The following is a 24,299-nucleotide window of genomic DNA, read 5'->3' as shown; positions in this document are numbered from 1 at the left end:
CTTCAGTGCCAATTGGGTATGCGTGCTATTCCCCTCAGACATATCTTTCCGAACACCTTCAAAAGTTAGAAACCTGTTATTTGGAAATAACTATTTCTTATTTGGAAATAACTATTTCTTATTAATAGCTTAATTAATAATTCTAATTAACAGTTAATTTTGTGTTCCAGTGATTTTAAAATATCAGCACTGTAAAATAGATAACAGCCAGGAAAACAGATTAATAAAAGCTTTGGTTTTGGCATGTAAAAGTACAGTAATTTGCACTGCATTATTATATATGCTAGAGGACAATCAGGCATTTGAATGTACAGGCAAATATTTTAAGGAAAAAAACAACACATTAAAGATTCAGAGTAAATTCCATTTTATTTGTTTTATAAAGTCAAAACCATACAGATTGTTTAGTCCAACACTCCCACACCAGATCCAGAGCAAACCAAGTCATGTGCTCTTACAGAACTAACACAACTGACTTTACCATCCCTGTTCCAAAAAATTAAGAAAACTATGGAATAGGATCTGCATCTCAGATTTGATCAGCACCATTGCATCGGTATTCAGGTTTTTTCAATGTACAGAAATGTTAGCCCCAAATCATGTCTCAGTACAATGTATTTTACTTCAAAATCAGAGCTTGAAATTATTCTTACAAGGACAGAAAACAGCCTCCACTCTTCAACCATAGGAAGTCACCACAGAAAATGCTGGTAGCTGCTTGCAATTTGATTTGCCTTGTAAGTATCAGTACATTTAACGTTTATAAAAAAGGAACTTTAAAGAGTAGGTAAATACACACAACAGCAGCGCAGACTTCTCATATACTTTGATCCCTGTCTCCTGGAGTTTGGTAACTTCAGCCTCACTGGAGCACTCCATTTTGGAATAGAACCATGAAACAAATCAGTTAAACACAATTAAATTAAAAACATTCTACATTTAAAGAAGTTGTTTACTGGTTCTTATTTTTAAAGCTGTCTCAAATATTCAGGACTCACATTTCAAAGGGCCTCACCAAAAAGAGAGATTGACACATACTTCAAAGACAATTTAACCATCATTATTAACACGGAGAGTAACTCATTTCAAGCTCTGCAATTTGAAGTGCCCATAATCTTTTACATAGCAACCAGCACATAACACATAACTTGTGACGTTTAGCTACATTGTGTTATCACCACCTATTACAAAGAGCAGGCACTGAACTTTTAAAACTGTTATTACAAATTGTAAAGATTACATATTACTGAAAAGTTAGAATCCATATTCAACAACCCAGAATTTAAGTACTTTTTGCAATGTTATCTTATGTATATATTTATAGATGAGCAGTTACACTCATTTTGGTTTTTGGCCCATTTCCCTCAAGTTCATAACCAAAAATCCCACTGGACCGCGTAAGCAGGGGAGTGCTCATGAGCTGGCTGACAATGCAGAGTCCTTGCAAGTAACCTGAGCTGCTAAAGTTATACTCGGTCAATAGTGCTAGGTTACCTTTCTAAACAAATATGCTCCCTTCCCACTCCTCCCCACCTGTCCAGGAATATGCGAGAACTACTATTTTTCTGCCCTTCACCCACGCACACAATACATAGATGTGATGGACACTATATAACCAAGCTGTTCCTCAACAGCGCAATGTCTGATCAAGTCCATGTAAGTATTTCTTAAAGCACAGTGCAATTTTAGTCCAAAGCACTTCCCCCCCTCATAATATCTATAAACATATAAAGCTTATTTTTAAATCAATATTAGGTGTTAACAGTCTTGTTTCATCTGTATCCTCAAAACAAGACTGTTTTGCTTGTTAGAAAGTACATCTACAATTGAAGATTTTTAGAACATTACGTCTACTTGGTGCTGCCGCGTGGGTATGGAACCTGCAGGAGTCCCAGGCTTCCGAGATCAAGTGGCCTCCAACTTACTTCTCCTTCATTTTTTTCAAATAACGAGCCCGTGTTTGTTTGTTTGTTTTCATGAGGAAATTAATGAGAGTAGGTGTAGGTAGAAGAGAGCAGATCCATCCCTAAAAAAAAAAAAAAAGGAAAAGTCTCAACTTTTTATAGCCTGTACTAAGTGAAACCTAACAGTTACGAGCACACACAAATATTACCAAGTTATGATTAGAAGTTAAAGAACGAAAATATTTAGTATTCAAAATTATTCTATAACCTTTTTTCATAATAGACACATACAAAAGACATTCCAGATCCTTATGTTTTCCAAGGCAACTTACCATGACTGCATGGGGTAGGCACCCGTTGGTCTGGGACTGCAGGCCTACTGTGCCTATGGCAGCTCTGACATAAGTTTCAGGACTGGGCTTACTGAAGGTTGGCTTGCGGATTTGGGACATTTTCGTTGCCACAAAATACGGTAGAACACTCTGCACGTAGGAAAGATCATGTTAAGCAGAGAATGCTTTCAGATTAACTTACAGATCCATCAAGGAACTAAAATCATTGGAAATTAGGTAACCTGTATACTGAATTCTAGCTTAAACTAGCCTTCTTTGCGATTCTCATTGTAAGATCACAATGTACAATACCAAAAACATTTTTAATCAGCTATCTTGTGGGCCACATTTGGAATGTGAAGGACAGATAGTTTAGTGGTCTGTTGACAGCATCCCCAGCTGGGGCCCTAAAAAACTACTCTTGCAAGCCTATGGCTGAAAAAGGCTTTCTGAAAATTTGTGAGTGCAAAACTTCATTCCAGCTGTTTAACAGAAAATGCTGCAGTGTTGCTTCTCTGTAGTAAACCCCCAATGTTTGCTTGGGAAGGAGACACAGAACCCAAGAGAGGGATTTTATACTTGAGTAACAGCTCCTCAGTTTGGCACCTGTACGGAGAGAAACACGAAGGCAGGAGGAAGGAGGAGGAAGGAGGAGGAAGGGGAACGTCAGGAGACTTGGAACATTGAGCTTGTAACTCCATAGGAGGGCTCAAAGGAAGGAAGGAGGAGATATCTATACCAGAGTAGAAGACCTCAAGAACAGAAGGAAGGATCAAGAAGTGGAGCACAGTTAATGGGCTTTTATAGCAATGTTTGGAAGAAACAGAAAAAGTGACAGTGGGTCTCAAATACCTGCCATAATGGAAAAGCAAGAGGAAGCAGCATGGGTATGTGGTTGACAGAGGGACACTGGTACCACAAAGGCATGGCCATGGTGGGGCAGATAGACCTGGGGGACCCAAAACCACATTCCGCCTATCCCCAGCTCATACTACTGGAAAAGGAAAGGGAAACGGATGTATACTTGCACACTAGGAAGCAACCCTTTTCCCCCATAGTCATGGTTTTGGCATTGCTTTCAACTTGTCCTCAATCTAGGCCTCAAAAAAAAAACAGCAACCAAGAAGCCCTGGTCTATAGCCACTCAATCAGATATTGACATACCAGATCTCACAAGCTTTGAAAAGCTGGAACCTTTCCACTTTGACAAGGACCTCCTAAAACATCGACAGTTTGTCTGTGGCTAGACTAGTGATTCAATACATACAGTCACTACTGCCCATCACAGTAGTGAGCGCTATGATTCATGTACCTTTACAGCAGATATCGGAGAAGTGTGTGTCCACTTACGCTACATTAATGGATCTCAAATGAGAATACCATTTCGAACCTCGGTATATTTGGGCAAGTTACAGGTTGGAAACCTCCTTCCCCACGTTAGTCTCTTAAAGAACAATGACCACGCACACTTGACCTCAGAAACATTAGCTGTACTATCATGCTCTCAGAAGCATAGTACAGGGGAAAGGACCACTTGAACTCTCATTGACTATTTCTCTATGCCATGGCTGTGCACATTTCAGCTGGAATTCAACCACCACAAACAGGAAGCATTGGTATGTCTGCTCATTCCTTCAGCTTAGAACGTTAAAACTGTGCACTTCTCTCTATAAATGGGACGTCATGCAGTAGCATGAGTCCACTTTCAAGTGGAGAGAAAAAACATGGAGACCTAAATTTCAGAAGTGTAAGTGGTTACCATCACCTTTAAAGTTGCCAAAAGCTACAAATGCTTGGATAAGAAAACTACTCATTCTGTTACCATAACAGCATAGGTACCTAGTTTCAGCTCCAGAACGTGAACCTCATCCATTTTTCAGATTACATTTCTAAACTGAGTCTCTAGTTTGGTGTTTTAAAAAAAGAAAGCAATTCTAAGCTGCTTATTCACCACCAAATTACATCTGCAACATCCCCACACAGAGTGGCATGATTGTTATGGTTAAGGTTTCTTTTCTGTCTTCCTCTGCTCCAGACAGGCTTCCTGAGGGAACTGCACTACCCAGTTACGCCACTGGATAGCATGAAGGGGCAAATAATTGTGCATGAGGATACTTGAAAAAGCAAGCATACAGTAGCACTACTAGTTAGCTATTGATCCACAGACTTCAAGGCACATAGAAGCATAGGATTACACTCCTACATTTTTTCCCTCCTAAATTTCCCTAGGAAAGAGATAGGTATTTATTTTCAGAAACTTAAGACTTACCATCTTCCCATTAACTGTGCCATATTTTAACAGCTATGAAGAGACCAGTTAAATCCATCAAGTTAGTTTTCCCTCCTTCTTCCTCCCCACTACGATCTCAGACATTCATGAACCAGATTTAAAACTAGCAACAGAAATTAAAAAAAAAAAAAAAAAACCAACACAAAAACTTTCACTACCTAAAGCCTTTAAGCATTTTGTATTCAGGCAGATATAAACCCACACTACCTGGGCAAGGAACTGTATAGAAAATTCCTTGCCTTTATCCAGAGAAAGCCTAGCCTGCTCTCCAGTTTCAAAACATGCCTTAAAAGTAGCTTATGTCAATACAATGTCTCTTGCTCTCTTCAAACATTTGCTAGCGCATTCAGCTCTGATGCTTACTAAAATTGGTCGGCACTCAGAACTGGGGTCTTGAATGTTATATGAATGCAAGAACTGATCTTAAGTCCAGAACAGAAGCCTCTACTAATTATGCTACATTCACATGAAAATAAGCCCCCAAAAGTCATAATAGCTTGTTTACACAATTTTATCATCTATTTTACCTTACTTAAAAAAAAAAAAAAAAAGAAAAAAGACCTGAACTCTTGAGTGTTTCCAAGGAAGTCTCTTTCTATTTCTCTGTGGGGAAAAGAAGGGTGGGGGACATAAAGGGGAAAAGGAAGAATTGCAGCAACCAAAGCTGACCTGTACGGAAAGCTAAAGAGCAAAGCTAAAAAGCTTTGGAGGAAGGCAATGCCATTAGTCTGGTGACAGCACACTTCTGTGAATACCTGGAGAGAGATGGGCTTGTTCAGTGTGGTGAAAAGGAGGCTGGGGGTGACCCAATACCTGCCTATGGTTATTTCAAGTACAGTTATGAAGATAAGAGCCAAACTCTTCTTGGTAGTGCCAGATAAAACAAGAGGCAAAACACAATTTTGGCTGTGAACTTTCAAACTGGACACTAAGGAAAAAAACATTTGCTGGGAGAGCAGTGCAACACTAGAGGTTGTCCAGAGAGGTCACAACATCCCTGCCCTTGAAGGTTTTCAAGATTTGGCTGGATAAAGCCACGACTAGCCCATCACCTTGTGTTAGGAGCAATCCCACTGCTGACACTAGGAGAGCAGGAGGTTAGACTCGAAAACTTCCTAGAGATCTCTTCAAACGAACACTTCCATGATTCTGTCATCTGTCATTTTATATAGTTGATATGATAGAAGAAAAGAGGTAGTGGAAGTTTTCACTGTTCCACTTTTACTATGGATAGCAATGAAGCATAGATGGAAAACACCAATATCGACTGAAGTTAAAAAAAAAGGAGTAAAAGAAAGGGGTAAAGAAATATTTTTAGACATATTCAAAGAGAAAAAGTTTCAGAAAAGTCTGCAGACACCTTTCAGGGAGAGATTTTTCCAAAGAAGTCCTGAGAGAATTCCTTGTTGTCATCTTCTTCATTCCATTTCTTTTTGCCTCTCTCTTTCTCTCCATGTAAACACACACAGAATTTTAACCTATACTATTACTGTGCTGCTTCCGTAAAATTAAGCAGGCCTGTCAGCCAGAAAGAGTATATTTTTAATATAAAGATGTCTGCATTGCAACAAAAGCACTATATACTATTAAAACTAAGCTTCCACAGAGAAGGCAATCCACTTGAGCAAAACTGATATACCTTAGGTTGAACTTCAGAAATTGGTAAAATACCACCTGTACTGTGTTTCTGTTTTTCACGCACTGGTACTCTGCGGGTATCGGCATGGTAAAAGTTAACTGTTTTAAATGGTGATCTCCACTGGAAGTAGAAGTCTGGAATTAAAAGCGCTACATTTCTGAAGGTCAGAGAGGTGAACTTCAAAGAATCTAAAGGAGATGCAGTCTTTCAAAGGGCTTGAAGAAGATACGTCAGCTAGTCTTCACAGGAAGGTACTTGTAATATTCATTAGTGGTTTATAGTGACTTAGGCTGGAACAAGATGACAAGGACATGGACTGCAATAAAATTAGCATAACAAATTGAAGCTGTGACAGCTATTGGTCATCAGGCCCACATAACTCAGAATGGCAATTCACTGCCTACACTTAGGGGGAAAAAAAGCAGTGCTGTCAGGAATTTAGCACCCTTAGCCAACATGGGAGTTACAAAAAGACAGCTTACCACAACCTGTTAAGTTTTGTATGGGAAAACATAACTGTTGATACCAAAAGTCAGATTTACTTCATTTGTTTGTAGTGTTAAAAAAGTAAGACACTGAAAACTTTTTTTCTAGCTTTTCCATATCCAAAAGCTAGATAATCTTTCCCATACTATCTACATTCATACCGTGTTTTAATGCCATTAGCCAAGCACAAGTTACGAGGTTATTTACCTTTTCCATTTCAATAGGTACTCCATAGTCATAAGTGAGCAGTATCTGCTCTTTCTTTGTTTTCCTCTCCAACCGACAGTACTATTTAAGCAAAATTTGGGGAGGAAGACACTGCCTGGTTACAAGGGCACATAGGAACAACACATCTCAAAGATGTAACACTACTTTCTCCTGCAAGCATCTGTCTCTAAATAGTCTCACACTGAGGTAACTATCAGCAGCTTTACTTGAGTAAACACCAGAAAACACAGAAAGAGCTTAGACATCGTACGGCAACACACACACAAAAAAAAATCCCACCCAGCTCTATTGCCAGTGAAGGTGTGTGTTGAAGGAGCCTGTGCATCACAGCTTGTAGATAGGCTTGAACAGGAAAGAAATCCTACCAGAAGACTTTATATTATTGATGTAGAAAAGAGAAACACTGTACCCGTTCCTTCAGTCTCATTCGGAGACAGCAACCACAGATTAAAAGAGGGCCATACTGCATGTAGAGGAAATGGATCGGAAGAACAGCTCTCTGATAATGAAGGTAAATCTGCAAGTAATAGAGCTTGAACCACACTGGGGAGATAGAAGTGATACAGAAGGGTAAAAGTGAAAAGAAAGCTGTAAGAAACTTGCAGTATGGTAAAAATTGACCCATTGCTGGACAGTTTGGGGCTGAAGCCAGGGAAGGTTTGGAAAACCCTGTAAGAAGAGAAAGTAACAAGGAGACATAAAACACTAAAAGTTGCTCCAGCTTAATCCACTTCAAGAACGGAGAGCCCACACAAACCACCCTGTATGCTGAATGTGTACCCATTCAGAGTGCTACCTTCTTATGCATCCTTCATTGCTGCACATTGGTTTAGCTAAAGGTACATCCCAGGGTGCCAGGACACAGCATCAAGCACTCTGAGGAGAAGTTATGCTTTGGGAGCTCTACAGCAAGTTATAATCTGTTACCAGCGTAAAACTAACGTCACCTAGTCTGTCCTCCAGAAGGTCTATAACAACAGTAGTTAGAATGCTTTCAGGGACCACCTTTGCTAGCTTCCTGTCCACTGCCAACAGACCCCAAAATAAACAGCATCCCTTAAGATGTTTAGTATAAGGTTTACACCTAGGTTTAATTGAGGTCCCCATTAAAGGGTCGGTGACTGCATGGGAATAGCTTACCCAGCAATTGCCTTTTTTCTTAACACAATCCTCTCTCAGGAACTGGGACAGGACATTATACTAAACATCTGTGACTAAACATCTGGATACTAAACTGCAGGACATTTCCTGGTGATAAGTTCTTGTTTTTCTAAGTATGCTTAAAGGGAAGCAAATGTAGCACGTCAAGAAGGTAACATAGCCCTAAGTTGGTAACAACTTCTCTAAGGTTTTAACCAGTAATAAAAGTTAAATGCTCTCATGCTTAATGATTACACAAATAGGGCAGGCAACTTTGTGCCTTACTCCTCATAGGGCCTTCAGAGTTCAGATGGTTTTGAGAACCACCATACTGAATAGGGGAATGACAGACATGGACATAAGCTAATCCTGTTTGTAAGAAGATCCATAACTGGGGAAAAAAAAAAAAAAAAGAGACACCACTGTCTTCACAGTACAGGTAAGATCTTATACCACCTTTATCAAACTGACTATTACTCTGAAGAGCAACAGGTGTAATAAGTAATGGAAAAACTCAGTGGTTGCAACCAAAGCTGGAAATTCCAGCTTTGAGAAGTGATATTAAAGCAAAATCACATAAAGTTGTGAGAGACTGGCTTGGTTTGCTTTTATGCCCCATCAAAAATACTTAAAACCACTGAAGGTAAACAAATGGGGGGGAAAAAGCAGGACTCATTACTAATGTGGAAAGCCAGTACTAAAGAAAATTAAATCAGTCCATTATGTACAAAGGGTCTTTGAGGGTTTTGTTTGTTCTTGCTACTATGCTTACACTAGCAGTTGATTCACTGACACTGCAGGGAATGGACTGCCACTGTCCTAGTCTTTTGAGCAGTTACCTGTTGAATCTCTGTACAAATGCACTCCAAAAGTGCATTCCAGTAGATTAAGTTGTATAAAGATGTATTCTACAGAGTTGCACACAGTTCAGTGGAATATTTTATACTTAAAGGTTCAATTACCAAGGACCTCGGGGTGCTGGTTGACAGCCGGCTGAACATGAGCCAGCAGTGTGCTCAGGTGTATCAGGAATAGCGTATCAGGAATAGCGTGGCCAGCAGGACCAGGGAGGTGATAGTGGCCCTGTACTCAGCACTGGTGAGGCTACACCTTGAATACTGTATTCAGTGTTGGGGCCCTCACTACAGGAAGGACATTGAGGTGCTGGAGCGTGTCCAGAGAAGGACAACGAAGCTGGTGAAGGGTCTAGAGCACAAGTCTTACAAGGAGCGGCTGAGGGAGCTGGGGTTGTTTAGTCTGGAGAAAAGAAGGCTGCGGGGAGACCTTATTGCTCTCTACAATTACCTGAAAGGAGGTTGTAGCGAGGTGGGGGTTGGTCTCTTCTCCCTAGTAACAAGCGATAGGATGAGAGGAAACGGCCTCAAGCTGCACCAGGGCAGGTTTAGATTAGATATTAGGAAAAATTTCTTCATGGAGAGAGTAGTAAGGCATTGAAACAGACTGTCTAGGGAAGAGGTGCAATCACAGTCCCTGGAAGTATTGAAAAAACATGTGGATGTGGTGCTTAGGGACATGGTTTAGAGGTGGATCTGGCAGTTAGGTTAATGGTTGGATTCCATCTCCAACCTTAATGATTCTATGATTCTATAATAATAAAAAAAACCAAACATGTTTTTTGTTGCTTCAAGACGTATTGTTTCAGAGGAACTTAAGCAAGCTTCTAATGGGATCAAAGGAAATCCTTATCCTTAATCTGCGTCACATATTCATGAATAAGAGAATATGCTGATTCCCTTTTGTTACCAAGACACCAATGTTGCTGTGGTAACCACACTTAGATGAAACAAACTCTACTCACCTGCACAATGATGCCTTTGCTCTTGTATTCTGCATGGAGGCCTCGGGAGAAGTAATCCATAAAAGCCTAGAGAGAAAAGAAGGGAAATATGCAGCATGCTACATATTAAAATGGAAACTGTACTTTGCAGGTTTTTGTAAGCATATTTGAATTACTATTTATAGTTCCTGTTTTCAGAGTGAAAAACCTTAGGTTTTCAAAGAAACTTTGCGTATTAGAGCAATGCCATCTGAATAGAAACCCTATGCTTACAGAGCATTTTTACAGAAGTGAGGCTCAATCTAAACAAAATAAAACCTTTTTTAATTTAGAAGGAAAAGGAACTAGATTTGTTACATAAAGCCTAGTTAAAAAAGGAAAATAAGACTTCATATGTTCACATTGTCCACTACTTATGTCATCTCCTTAGACTTTTTTATTTTTTAAAGAGTGATTTAAGTAGGTTTCTCTAGTGCATGGTTTTTAAAGCATAGTATTTAAATACTTTGTCTTCTGCCTTTACATGTTTAAGAAACGCCACCCTACAGTGATACTTCTTGCTAGTCCTGAAGTCCACTACCACAGATTCTTTCCCAAACTTCTGGAAGTTTTAGAAATTACAAGACTAAAAGTTGCAAGAAAGAAGTGAAAGGGCTTAAAAGGTGGATGCTAGTACCTGCCTTCAAGATGCCCTCACATCTGATACAGCCACCTCCACAACCACCACAAGAAAGTATTGTCCTAATAACCCAAGGCTACTCAGCAGTTCAAACCAGCATAGATTCCCCCTCCCCAAGTTCTTCTAAATCACCTTTCCACTTTTCCCTCCTGCAGTCCAGTGAGACAAAATACCAGGTTCTGCTATGGTTTCTTGTTTCAGTGAAACAATACAGCCAAGTAGGATGAATGGAGTACCTTTACCTGAAGGAACTAAACTATCTTATCCATGCTTGAAGCTAAAATAAATACTAAATAAACGAATTCAAGTATTTAAGAAGCAGTTGCTTCAGATCAGTTTCAAAACAAAGAGCAAAGCTCTAGTATTGCACCTGCTTTACAGGCTTCCTTTGCTGACCGTGTCACCACTGGATTAACAGAAGTCCTAACTGAAACCAGTGCTTAAAGCTTGCAGTGCCCCGTGTTTTTCCTATTAAAGTCATCCTACTGAACTCAGCCTATAGAAGAAGCAAAAGAAACATTCCCATGCTACTGGGCTATTTCTATAGACATTTTTCTGAGCGTACACAAGATCTGAAAGAAAACTAGATTTTGCTGCATAGCAGATAGGTCTTTTTATTCTTCAAGTTGCGTGTACAAGCTAGAAGGAGGCTCATTAAACCAAAAAGGCTTATCTTCTTCCAGCTGTTCTTTCCTTCTCCTCTTCCTCCAAGTATAAGTTCTTAATGAAATGCAGTATTCAACAAGTCTCTGAAAATCAGGTCTAGCAGCAATGGTTCAAGTGAGCTAGTCGTGCTATTGCAACAATAAGGCACTTGCACAGACATGCAAATAGTTCAGTGCAGTCCCTGGACACAGTTGCCAGGTGTATGTGTGGTAACTGCAGCAAGTATATCAATAATCTATTAAAAATAAATAAAAAACTATATTGCGTTAATCAGAAGGCTTTGATCATTCAAATTCCTAACTACTACATGACAGAGTCCTGAAATCAGTTACTGTACCAAATATGGAAAGACAGCATAAAGAGACTGTCATCTCTACTGGTTGCAAAGAGCTTGCAATAAAGAGAATGTTCATTTTACATGAGAAGAAAAAGCAACTTCCAGTATCCAAATAAACTTTGGAGCTTTTCTTCTTGAAGAATTTATTTCAAGACAAGGTGTGTTTTCTACCTCCAGATCCTCAAGCCTCCCAGCAGCCTCTCATTTAAAACAGCCTTAAGGATATCATCTAATTAAGCACCCCCTGAATAAACAGATAAACATTGCATTAAGAAAACTTCTCCTGGATATCCAGTAACAAACCCAAATACGAAAGACGTGGCGGGGGGGTGGGATGGTATTTCACTTCTCATTAGTATTAATGCAGGTAGATAGGTAAGCCTGTCAAAAACAGGACTACAATTCCTTTAAAAGTGTCTCGTTTCATTGTAAAATAGGGAATTCTCCACAGGAAGGTTAAAGAGTTGGACTGCGACTGTTCCTGATAATTAGCCAAAGCCATTGACTTAGACCTGAAGGATACTATGCTTTAAACCCCCTCCATATAGATGAGGAAAAAAAAAACCAACCTAGAAATTGCAGATACAGTCTTTCTATAGCTACATTAGGGGAGTCACTTTCATGCTTACTAATCTTGCTGTGGTAGATGAGCAGTGCTGAGAATAGGCAGATTACTTAACATGTAATTGAGTTTCTTAGGGGGAGGGGAGGAAAAATTTGAGATTATCATTGAAAAAAAGACTAACCAAAGCAGTGTAAGGCATATTATCACTAAAATCAGAAGCTCAATTCATTCCATAAAGCTGAAGGCACTGCCACAATGAAAGTGACCTTTCGTATTAAAACAAAGAACTGTGCTCTCAGGAAACAGCTATTTCAGGAGCAAATTTTATCAGCTAAACCTAATTCAGTCTTTCATGATTTCTAAACTTAAATATTCTCTCCTTTAGTATGAATAAAATAGTGTGCATCAGTTCCTTTCTGGAAATATGAAGACTTTACCGAGAGTCTAGAGGAAAAATAGGTCTTTTCTGACATGAATGACACTACCGAAGGTTTCTCCATCCTGTTACGGTTCTGCTTAGACTCTGAAATCCTTGAAGTATTTAAGGTAATTACGAGATGCACCTGAAAAAGCTGTCATGCCATACTGCTTTAATACCAGCATAAATGTCTCTTGCATTTAGTTTTATCATGTATACTTCAGTTGCATACCACGTTACCCATATTCTGTCTTTACGGCGTTAACTGGAGACCTTCTGGATGAACATTTTGGAAGCGCCTATAAGACCAGCTGCAGACAGACAAAGCTGTCCCAGTGACACACAAAGAAACCAGAGCAGATAAATGTAACATGAAACGTAGATCTAGAGTAGTAACTTATGAACTGGTAAAATAAACCAGCTTATCGTGGAAGAAGACAGGAAATTTCAGTAAAAGGAGTGTTTGGCTAAGTCGGGAGCTTCTTGGCAAACTAAAAATGAGCATATGAGAGACAGAAACAGAAGAGAAACATAAAACATTATTGGGTACTTAGAATAAAATCCAAGCTAGGAAAAGACTAGCAAAGGACATTAAGGGTAGCAGTAAAGGATCCTACAGGTACACTAGTTTCAAGAGTAATTTCAGAGAAATGAGGTCTGCTGATGGATGAGGGAGACAAGCTAGAGATAAAGGAGCGAAAAAGATTAAGGTATTCAACACTTCTCTTGTGTTTGCACAGCCAAAGCCTGCTCACGTGCCTCTGCATGCACCAACTTTGTTTAATGAAAGAGAGAGGCAGAGGCAGCAACAATTTAGGGACTACTCAGAGAAGCTCAATGTATTCAAACCCTTGGAGCCACCATGGATTCACTCAAGAGAGCTGAAAGAACTAGTCTGTATGTATACAAGTCTGCTGCCTACGATATCTGAAAAACTATGGAAACTGGGGGAGGTCTTTGACAACTGGAAGAGGGCTAATACATCCCTCCTTGAAAAGGCAAGAATGATCCCGTCAGCTTTAGCTCAGTTTGTGGAAATATCAGGGAGCCCTCCTCTTGGAATTCAATCACATAAAGGACAAGAAGATACATCAGAAACAGTCAACACAGATTTACCAACAGCAAATCATGTTTGACCAACTAAATTGCTTTCTACAATGGAGTGGACTAGCTTTGTAGATGAGGAAAACAGATTTTTAATACATATAAACTATATGTGTGTGTGTATACACATTTTCACTTCAGTAAAGCTTTTCACACCATCTTCTGCAGCATTCTCATTTGGAAGTTGAGCAGATATGTGCTGAAAGGACAAACTGCTAGCCAGACTGAAAATTGGCTGGACCACCAGGCCCAATGGGCCATCATCAATAGCTTGACATCTGGCTGATAACAAGCAGAGAACCTTACAGATCAATAAAGGCCCATATTCTTCAGTATCTCCTATCAGGGACCTAGAGGATGACACAGAGCACACCCTCAGCAAATTTGCAGATGACAGTGTTGGATGGAACAGCTGACACGACAGAGCTTCAGTCCAGAGAGACCTTGATAAACTTGATTATTGTTAAACATCATGAGATTTCTTGACTGGCACAGACTGAAGTGCAAAGTTCTGCATACAGAGTGGGATAAAGTCATGCCTTAATTTTGGTCGAGTAGCAGCCCTTGTGCAAAGAACCTGGAATTTATGGTGCCTGCCAGGGAGAAGATAAGCCAATAATCCACTCACTGCAAGAACATCGAATGACATACTGGGCTACGTTCGCAGGATGTGTGGTCAGCAGATCAAGGGAAGCTGACTATCTGGTAACGGTGAGGCCCTAGAGCTCTATCTCTTCTCTTACCTGAAATGCTACACTTAAGGAAACTAATAAAAAATGAGGACAAAGTTTGCTTCCAGCAAGCACCAGAAGAGTCCTACTTAAATAAATATATGTACATATATATTGAAGATACACATCTTCAGTAATGTCAAGGGAAAAAAGTTTCAAAATAAGTGTGTGAAACTTCAGTCAGTGTCCTTTCTCAACCTCACACTAAGCTTGCTTGGTACACTAGCATCCTTTTCCACGTAAAAGTAGAACGCATGATGAAATATATACAATAGTCATTTCCATGCCAGTAAACCCTTGCACTCATTTTTCTCTCGACCTTTCAGCTTCCACTATTGGAAAAATTCAAGTTAGAAACTCAGTACTTCTAGTTCTTGAAAGCACCACTAGATGGACACCAAAACATTTATTCCTGTAGCGTTGGCTTATGTTTGACACTTGATTTCGGTGTGGAAAAGAACACTTACCTTGGTTGCGGAGTAAAGAGTCAGCAGTGGAGTTGGATACATCCCAGCAGCTGAGGAGATATTCAGGATTACCCCTTTTGATCTGAAAGGCAGTGAAGATATATTATCATTAAACAAAGGAAACATCTTTCATGTTTCAGAAAATTACTGCAAGCCTAAAGAAAACCTTTAGCAATTGAGATTAAGGTCTGTTTAAAAACCCCAACCAAATCCTAAATTGAAATTTATTAATATGATTTTAAGCACAATATAAGTATTCAAGCAGCTGGTATAAATCAGGAACAAATCCAAGGTCAATACAGCAAGAGAATCAAGCTCCATACATATATATATATATATATACACACACACACACACACACACTGGGCTAAACTATGCCAAACGGATTGAGAGAAGATGGCCCAAGTCTAAAAGACAACTTCTAAATCTCAGGCTAAGGTGGCAGAAATGGCAATACAAGTTTGTTGTATAGTTTACACTTTGATAATCCCTTTCATCTTCTAAATGGTACTTCATGATGGATCGTCAAGATAGGAAGTATCTGAATCTACTGCTCAAATACAGAAGTGTTTTAATATAGTATGGAAGATATTCAGTGGATGACTACAGAAAATAAGAGTTGTTTTACAGCTGTATTACACTAACACAAAGTATTTCACAATAATATTTAGGTAAGGGTACCAGTCTGAAATTAGCTACCACCTGCTCTGCCAAGCACTTCTAAAGCATGTGCGGGTAGGACAGAAAGTAAGACTCCTGGGTTTCCCAACCAACTGACTCATTTTGAGCATGTCTGTTTCTGTGGCTAGTTTTACCTACAAAACCAGACGTATTATTTAGTGCTAGGTAGAAAGAAGAATTCGTTTTTAAAGCTTCAGGCAAATTAGGGTAAGTACGCTGCTAGAAGGTGCTACCAGACAGTCCAACACAGTGAAAGATGCATCTCTGCTTCTTCTTACCCTGTAGTAAATCCAAGCCAGTTTATCTGAATGTACTACTAAGTATGCTGTTTAGTGCAGAGTGAGAACATGCATGCAGGTGGGCATCACGCAGCTCAGCTCCTGCAGATTCACATACGAGTTTCTCATCATATCTGTTCATCGGCGTGTACTCTATGCTGCTGCTGCTGCCACAATGATTTAAGTAGCCATCTTGAAAACAAACAGCTGAGCTTAAGTGACCATTAAAAATTAAAACGATACAACTCTGAAAATCGTGACAATACATTCAAACCGACATGGCTTCTGCCACGATAAAAGCGTGAATTAAATCTGTGATTGATTCACCTCTAGAAATGAGATGGCTAACGTGACAGAAAAGAATCATTTCAGTCATTCAGGATTTCGAACACCTTTACCAAAGTTTGTTGTATTTTTCAGGAGTTATCTGCAAAGCTTGGATGGTGAAATAAAGTAGTAATGTGGATCAAAATATGTAGCATAGAGAAAATAAGAGCACAAATTAATCATGAATTTTCACGACAGCAAAAGGTTAACAGTGGATGCCAGAAGTTTTTCATATCAAGACAGGTGGTGCTTGTGATATTTATTCATGAGCTCAAATGGGGATTAGCAGTGAAATGAGTATTCATGCAGTTTTTAAGAGATTACCAGATTGGAGAATACTACAAGGAACTTTTTAAAGAGCTCAGACTGCTGTGTGAACAGACAACAGAATGGCAGATGAAAAATCAATATTAACAAAACCAACAACGCATACTAAAGAAAATAACGTGAACTAATCACAAACCTTGCAGGACTCTAAATCAACTATCTGCTCCCTGGAAAACTTGAACGAAGTCCACAAGTTCTCTTTTGTGCAGCAGTCACCAAAACCAGCCAAAGAACAGGATGGTGGGAATAGCAGGGACAGACCCACCACGACTGAAATCTTGTATTACAGTCTATGGAACACTTCTATCCAAATATAGGACAGAAATATTAATAACCTGATGATTTAAGAAAGGCAAAAAAACCCACCTGATACATCAATGAGGTGAAAAGATTGGTTCAATTTAGCTATTTAAGAGACTATTAAGAACAGCCACGATAAGAGTAAACAGACTAATGAATGGCAAAGATCAAGATCTTGATTTATCCTCTCAGAATACAAAAGAAAGATGGCATTTATTTAAGTGAAAGGCTGAAATTTAGACCTGATAAAAGGAAGTGCTCTTCCCATATTCAGACTATGGGAGTGCTTGTCATAAAACTTAATTGAGGACAAAAGCTTAATAGGATTCAAAAAGGGGTAAGCATTTATATGGATAAACACAAGCCTCATGCTTATAAAACAAACTGAAGCTTTAGAAGAGAGGTTGGCATTCAGGCTGTAAAGCACAGGTCTTGCAGCATCTGGCTAGGCTGCAACTCTCCAGCACTAGTGCCATCATCTAGGTGCAGTGAATTAATGGTCTGAGCCAGTGAAGAAAGCCCTCTTGGAAACACAACAAATTAATAGCAGCCCCTTGCAGAAGCTCCATGTATTGGTCTTTTTGAAGCAGTCAATGCCACTGTGCATTTTGTGGTTTGTATTTTTTCTTTATAAAGAACACAGTCCTAGCCTTAAAAGCTCGTAACTTAAAACCTCCAGGAAAAAGGAAACTGAGAAACATGCTTGTAGGGGAACACTTCCAATTACTCCCATTATAAATTTCGCTTCTTAGAGGAATTGCAGAAGAAGTGTCTTTAGGGAGGCACCTGAAGAACTAAGCGAGCATCAGTGCAGCAAAAAAATTTTGGCTCCATCCAACTCAACTATGCACTTAAAAAAAAAAGTTGGTCAAGATGGAGAGCCAGGCCCACACCCTCACACCTCCCCATCATTCTACCTTAAGCGGTCCAGCGCCGGGGAGGCTATATTTAGCCATCTCCCTGTTGCTGTGGTAACCAGCGCCTGCTCCAGCTGCACGCCAAGTGGAAAGAGCAAGCTTCCTCTGTAATGTAATTATGCACTTGCTACTTCCCTGGCAATAAATACCATAGTTTGATATTTGTCTAGAAACAGTCAACTGATTTTTGTTGTTGGTGGTTTTTTTGTTCCCAAAGACATCAAGCCTCGATTTTCAGTTCTATGAGTCTTCCACCTTAGACAGTAGCCTGAAAATTTACAGAGGAACTGCTCATTTAAGTGTAATAGGAAGCCACAGATTATAAATTGTCACTTTAAGTGTTCAGAGCACAGGAGAGGAGCCACAGCAGAGAATCTAAATGCCATTACCAAAAGTGGCATTCATCTAATGCTGCTATGTTTATTATAAATAAAAAGTAACAGACACACCAAGAGGCACTTGTGTTTTCTCCTCACAGACCTGGATGCAAAGCATGTAAAGTCTGCTCTATTTCTGTATTTGTCTTGTAATATATTGCCATTAAAAAAACCGCACTCAAATACGTAAAAGTACACACTACAGCTGCAAGACGCTATAGTGTACTGTCACATCTCTCTACTCAACAAGCTATCCTCCCTGAACAAGTACGGAATAATGATGGGATTCCTAGTCTAGTTTTATTCTTAGAGCCTGGAGCCCTTTTTCCTAACCTGCAGTCCCATGGGAGAAATTTATGGCTGGCCCAAAGAGCAGCCAAGTACAGCTACCATTCGTTCATGCTCTTGGATTTGCTGGACAGCCATGTCCTCCTGTGGTTACAGACTCTTAGCAGTGTTAATGGCCTGTGAGCTATGACTATGCAGGAGTTGGCAGCTGCAGACATTGCTTCTGTGCACTGCAAACCCAACTGACTTCACAAAACGAAACAGAAAATGGAAGCTTTTTCAAATATTTTTCCCTGGGACAGAAACCAAGGCTTCATTCAAATGGAGCAGTCATTCAAAGTGGCTGCTCACACACAGGAAAAAGTTCAAGATGTGTACTTTTTTTTTTTTTTAACCACTATCAACCTTTTCTTTCTAAGCTGCTTCTTTAACATTTATCCTTGAGATTCCTGAAGTAATCATGTAGTTAGGAAAAGTGAAAAGAAACATGACATGGTATGCTCAAGGGTAGTCAGAACCAGAAGTCAGCAGGATCCCAGTTTGCTGCCTTTCATTCAGATCATCTTACCCAGGTTAATATGTAACAGAAAAACATACACAGGATATTCTATAAGTAGAGTATATATCATTCTGTCCTAAGAAGCTGAAGAGATCAACTTTGCCAAATAGATAAATATGACATTTCTTTAGACAAAGAAGAAACTGAGGCAAGAAATTGCTAGAGCTTCAAAGTTCCAAAAATTGATAACAAAACAACATTAAATCCTTAGAAAACAGAATGGCTTTGGTCATGTTGGCATCTTCACAGGGCAGTGGTTTCACAAAAGACAGGTCCCTTTACCCATCAATAATAGTACATGGGCAAGGAGTAACTTTTGACTTACAAACCCTAAGTAGCTACCCCCACTGTACTATAATCCTCATCCTCTACTCCAGCTTTATTGGGAAATATTATACTCCCGCCTCAGAGCTCTGTCCTGGGTCTTCCTTTCTAATTCAAGTTCCTTTACATGAAATAAACTCCTTATCTCCTGATCATTTAAGTAAAAATCTAAGCTCGCCATCACCCTGACGTGCTAGACACTTGACTCCCATACTGGCCACTGGCTCTGACAGTTTATAACCATGAAGAAACTTTGTTTTAGATGTCAAACATTTGCTCTGCATCTGTGCAACACCTGAATAATTGAATCCTGATCTGCAATGAAGACTCCCAGATAGTGGGATGATACAAGAAATACCAATTTTTTTCTTAATCTTTGTCGGATTTGGAGGTTTGCCCTGTACATATGCTCCTCCTGGAGTATTCGTTTGGAGGCAATACCATGGTGACTGTCATGCATGGTTCCACACAGCTTTCCTCAGTATGGCAAGCGTAGCTCAGCCCTGACCGAGGGCAACACCCCAGCAAGCCAGGGTTAGCACCGCAACAGAGACGGCAAGCAGCCTGGGACAGTCAACATCCGCTAGAAAACAGCCTGGAGGGACTACACGGAAACTGTGCACCTTTTAGTTTCACCTGGGAGCTAGCTAGGGAGTCAGTTCACGTCTTCCGCGGCGACAGTGGTGTGCATTAACTGTTATTTTAAAGAGCTGGTCTCCAATTCTAGTTTTCCAAATGATCACAGACTTTCCTCAATATAACTCCTACTGTATAATGAGAACATATTCTTTGCATCCATTTTACTTACAATGACTTAGAGAAATAGCCTTAAGAAGGTTATTCCCAGGAACTGTAACCACCCCCTCAGAATAGCAGGTTGTTGAGTTAGTGCTGATGAGTCAGACGGGCTTTTTAATTCTGTTCTAAAAGGAATCACCACAACAGTGGAGAAGGGAGAGGAAAAATAAAAAGGGAATCGAGTGGAAAAGGCTTCCACCGTCTGATGATTCATGCACCATCAGCGTGACTCACCCAGCATTACTCTGCCTTTAAAACATGGAGACTAGGCTGATTAGTCACAGTAATGAATTTTTCAAGAAAGGATTCTCCCCTATAAATAATGATGACTTTGTCTGGATAGTGTTAGTGTGACTCACCTTTCCAGCATGCTGGGCAGCACCAATCGTGTCATCTGCAAAAAGAAAACATTCGTGATGGCTGAGAATGCAGACACCAGACAGCCAGAGACCGAGGGAAGCCTCCCTTCCTCCCAGAAGCAGCTGCCACCCCCTCCACCCCAACCAAGGCTCGGGGAAGCAGAGACCATACTTTGCGTAGGCAGTTTATTTTTATTCTACCTGGATAACTTGGCTCTGTCAAGTAGTGTGTGCACTGAATCTGGTGAACCCATCCAGCTAGTAGCATAAGTACAGTAAGAGTAAAAAAAAAAAAAAAAAAAGAAAAAAAAAAGTCTTCACTGCTCTGCAGCATCCGTGGCCTCTAAAGAACATTAAAACACCAGAGTACTATGGTACACGTATCATCTTTCTCCCCCCACAAAAAGCATCTGTCTTCCTCAAGACTGATTAAATTTACCACCTATGCCAAGACTCAAGAGAATATCCAATTCTATGATTTTAGCTAGGCTTACTGAACTGCTGATTTTAAGGTAAAAATAAATTGTGGAGCAGCAAGAGCACAGGACAGAATTAGTGAAGATATGTTTCCTACCTTATGTTACCTACAGAAAACATTTAAGACCCCAAAACATTTTTTCCTGATTACACAGATGGTTTCACACTGAAGAACCTACACCCTCACACGGAAAGCAGCCTGGCAAACCTCCCAACTGCTCTGGAAGCTCCTGCCTTTGTTATGACTCTGAGCAATCTATTTACAACCTGGTCGAAGGATTCTCCAGAGCAGTAATCCTAAAACAAGCTTCCCAGTTGCAGACAGAGCAGCTCTGGCAAGGGAAACAAATCAAGCATTGATCCAAACTTTGATGAATTTTTAGTTAGCGTGAAATAAATAATTTTCCTACTACTCATTAGCACCATTCTAAAATACAATTTAAATCCAAAATTTCTGCCTTTAAGAAATAACGTCATCCGAGTTCAGCTTGTGCTAAATACTACCCTGCCCCCAACCAACCCTGTTAATAAATGTCACGTCACTGACACCAAAGACAGATCAGACAAGAAATATAAATTGTTACCACTTTTCAAATCTTTAAAAGGTATTCCAACAAAGTTTTCAGAACACAGTGAGGAGGGGGTAATAAAATACTAATGGCACCAAAATGTAATGGTACTCCCACAGATCGCAAGTTATCCTGATAGCTTAAAACATGAAACATTTGAGTTGTATGGGAGGAAAAACACACACAAAAAAAAGAAACCAGCATATACAAGAGCACAAAACACCTGTAAGCACTTTTTTTACACAGAAACAAATCTTATTGTAGCAAGCTATTGATAATTACTATCACCACTGCATTAGCCCTTGCATATGACTGAAGCTGGGTTAGGGGTTTTTTTTGTTTGTTTTTATTTTTAGATTATAAAACATACCCTTTCAGGAAGAAAGGAGAAAAAACACAAAAGAGAACAAAATTTCAGTTGATTGCAGTCGACATACAAAGAAAATGGTAGAGAAGGGCTGTGTTTTGTATTTTATTGGCATTTCTCACTAGAAATTTCTCAGAATAGATTCTGCCATCAGCCATGCTGCATGATGCTTCGACGGGGGACTGTACAAGCAGGAATTGAACGCACCTTCTTTCATGAAGTCAGCTGTTGACATATTTAACTCTCAGTACTGCCCCAGAAGTCAAACTAAGTATTCAGAGTTGGTAAACATCACCAAGCTAAACAGATCTGATGCAACTTCAAAAAAAGCCTCTAACATTAAGCCTAAGTATACATAAGCTTTTTCATACACTAATCCTTCAAAAGAGATGTGGAAACAACTATTTCTTTTGATGTTAAAGGATAAAGAATGATTTGGACTGATTTTAAGACTAGTTCAAGACTGGCAGATCTTTTATCTGGTGCAAACTTTATGATCTCTCCCACAGATCCCTTGGCAAAAAGCAGTATACTGTTTCTTGCCTCTAAGGGCAGTGTAATGCTGCATATCATCTCCATAGATTGACACATGGACATGGACTGCAATTGCCTTCCCTTAGGCAACCCAAAAATCGTCTGAAAAACCAGTACAGGATCTCCCATTGTAATGCAGAGGGGACCCCACCTTTGAAACTTTGTCATAAATCCACAAAAATGCATTCGTGGTCTGAATCAAAACTGCAACCCCCAAGCAGCTCTAACTTAGCGTATCACAAACCTGCGGGTTACTATTGGAAATCCAAACGAAAGCACAGGAAAACATACTACAGTAACTGTTTGACTTACATAAATTAAAAAGCTATGAAGCCATTGAGAGCTGAGATATAACAATAGATACACAAATCAGGTAGAAATCAAGTCGTCTCTCACCACCAGCTGTGTTAAATAGTCTGTTTCTAAAGTTAGGCTGGACAGGCAATCAATCTTTTTTTTTCCCCCCACAGAAAAACACCGATGGCAAAATTTGATTTCATATTCAACATCACTTTCATTTGTTTCCATTAGAATTAATATTTTGAGGGAATTTCAAAAAATCTGTAAAACAGGGCAAAACTTTTTCCTATCTGTATTTTTACGTCTTGTTATGTGTGAAAAGAGATATATGTACATTCAGTATCTACGTACAGAAAAAAATGCTGGCTTTTTAAAAAGAATAAAACAACAGAAGGCAGCTCTCTGAGTCAGTCTCACCTCACCCAGCCAAGTCCACACTCACACTGTTCCAGCAGTGCAAGGGCACTATTGGAAAAATGCTGGCAGGGCATTCTGCAGCCGTATTCAGGTCTGGCAAATTTATACATTGTACACACGCATGAAATATTCCCAGCATTAATTCAAATAAAACAATCTATAGCAGAAATGTAGTTTTGCCACTAATAACAGTGTTCATACATGCTTGCACAATCTTTATCCAAAACAGCCAAACTGGTTAACACTCTTTTCTTCAATAGCTGTAATCTCAGACATGCCATTATGAAACAGGCAGCTCAACAACAAACACCTAGAATTGAATAAACGTTTCCCAGATAAAGAATCCAAATTTTAGCCAGGTCTGACTTAGAGATAACCAGTTGTGTAATGGGGTGTATTTCATAAATGCCAAAACATTGCAAGTCTGAGTCTGTAGGAACTAGCATGTAGGATGCCAGAGAACTCTATGACAGTGTTTCTTTCTCTGAAGGCAGTCTAATAAAGGAAGAAGAAAGTGGCAGGCAACCTAAAGGAGAGGTTGGGAACTACCCGAAGAGGAGTGCCTTCAGTTAGTGGTTACTGAACTCACCTAGGCTTCCTTCACACAATCATTTCTCCAAACAAATACTACTTTTCCACAGAAATGCCAGTGCAGCAGTTGAAAATGTGAATGTTCCCAAGACTCCGAAGGCTCAGGTAATTTCAGACAGAGTAGCCAGACGCTAGGCTATGTGAAAACTGCCAGTTCATCCAAAGAAAACTGTTTTTTTTCTTTTTAAAATTTGCATTAGAGCAGAGTGAGAATGTGCGTGCATACGTGTGCATCTGAGAAATTTGCTCAGGACGGTCTCCTTGACATCAGAAGTTGCTAATCATTTATATTTTATATAGTCTGGCAAAAAGTTATGTTTAGCGCACAACCATGAAGCAGTAGTTGTTGAGGTTTTTTTACTTGTTTGTTTTTCAATGATTTCCCATATACACATAATGCTATCATAGAGTTTGAGGTATAGTTCCTTTGGTTTGGAGGGCTGCATTATTTTTAAGTCAACTTCTTTCACACCTAACCCTCCAGCTCCTAAGTTCCAGGATGCTCCCAGCAAATGGCTAACTTAAGGTAGAGATTCATTACAGACCATTTCATTGATCTTTTACAGGCAGCTATCATTTCTTGATGTCCATTTATCTGCAACTGCATTTATTACATGCCTGGCAAGCACTGGTTGTATTGTCCACCCTTCCTCACCAGACCTGTCTTCTACCTTCTAATTTTGGAAAAAGGAACGGCACTTTTAGTCTAAAGAAACAGAGAATCC

At 39.6% G+C, this 24,299-nt stretch overlaps 1 protein-coding gene across 1 annotated transcript in view; it reads right to left on the bottom strand.

Moving 5' to 3' along the window:
* Positions 1–350: 350 nt before the first annotated feature.
* The window catches only part of HSD17B12 (hydroxysteroid 17-beta dehydrogenase 12), a 93,835-nt gene continuing 69,886 nt past the window's right edge, over positions 351–24,299 (bottom strand). The window contains exons 7-11 of the mRNA XM_087746009.1: positions 20,320–20,354; positions 14,785–14,866; positions 9,839–9,904; positions 2,237–2,386; positions 351–2,026 (exon numbers count right to left, since the gene is read on the bottom strand). Coding sequence (XP_087602135.1) covers positions 1,922–2,026; positions 2,237–2,386; positions 9,839–9,904; positions 14,785–14,866; positions 20,320–20,354 — 438 coding nt within the window. The 3' untranslated portion in view covers positions 351–1,921. The remainder of the gene's footprint in view (positions 2,027–2,236; positions 2,387–9,838; positions 9,905–14,784; positions 14,867–20,319; positions 20,355–24,299) is intronic.

The sequence above is a fragment of the Nipponia nippon genome, unplaced genomic scaffold, assembly GCF_047370975.1.
Source record: "Nipponia nippon isolate SJK-2023a ecotype South Korea unplaced genomic scaffold, ASM4737097v1 scaffold_10, whole genome shotgun sequence".
In the NCBI taxonomy this organism is placed as follows: domain Eukaryota; kingdom Metazoa; phylum Chordata; class Aves; order Pelecaniformes; family Threskiornithidae; genus Nipponia; species Nipponia nippon.
Note: the sequence above shows the minus strand (reverse complement) of the source record. Positions and strands in the feature narration are given on the sequence as shown.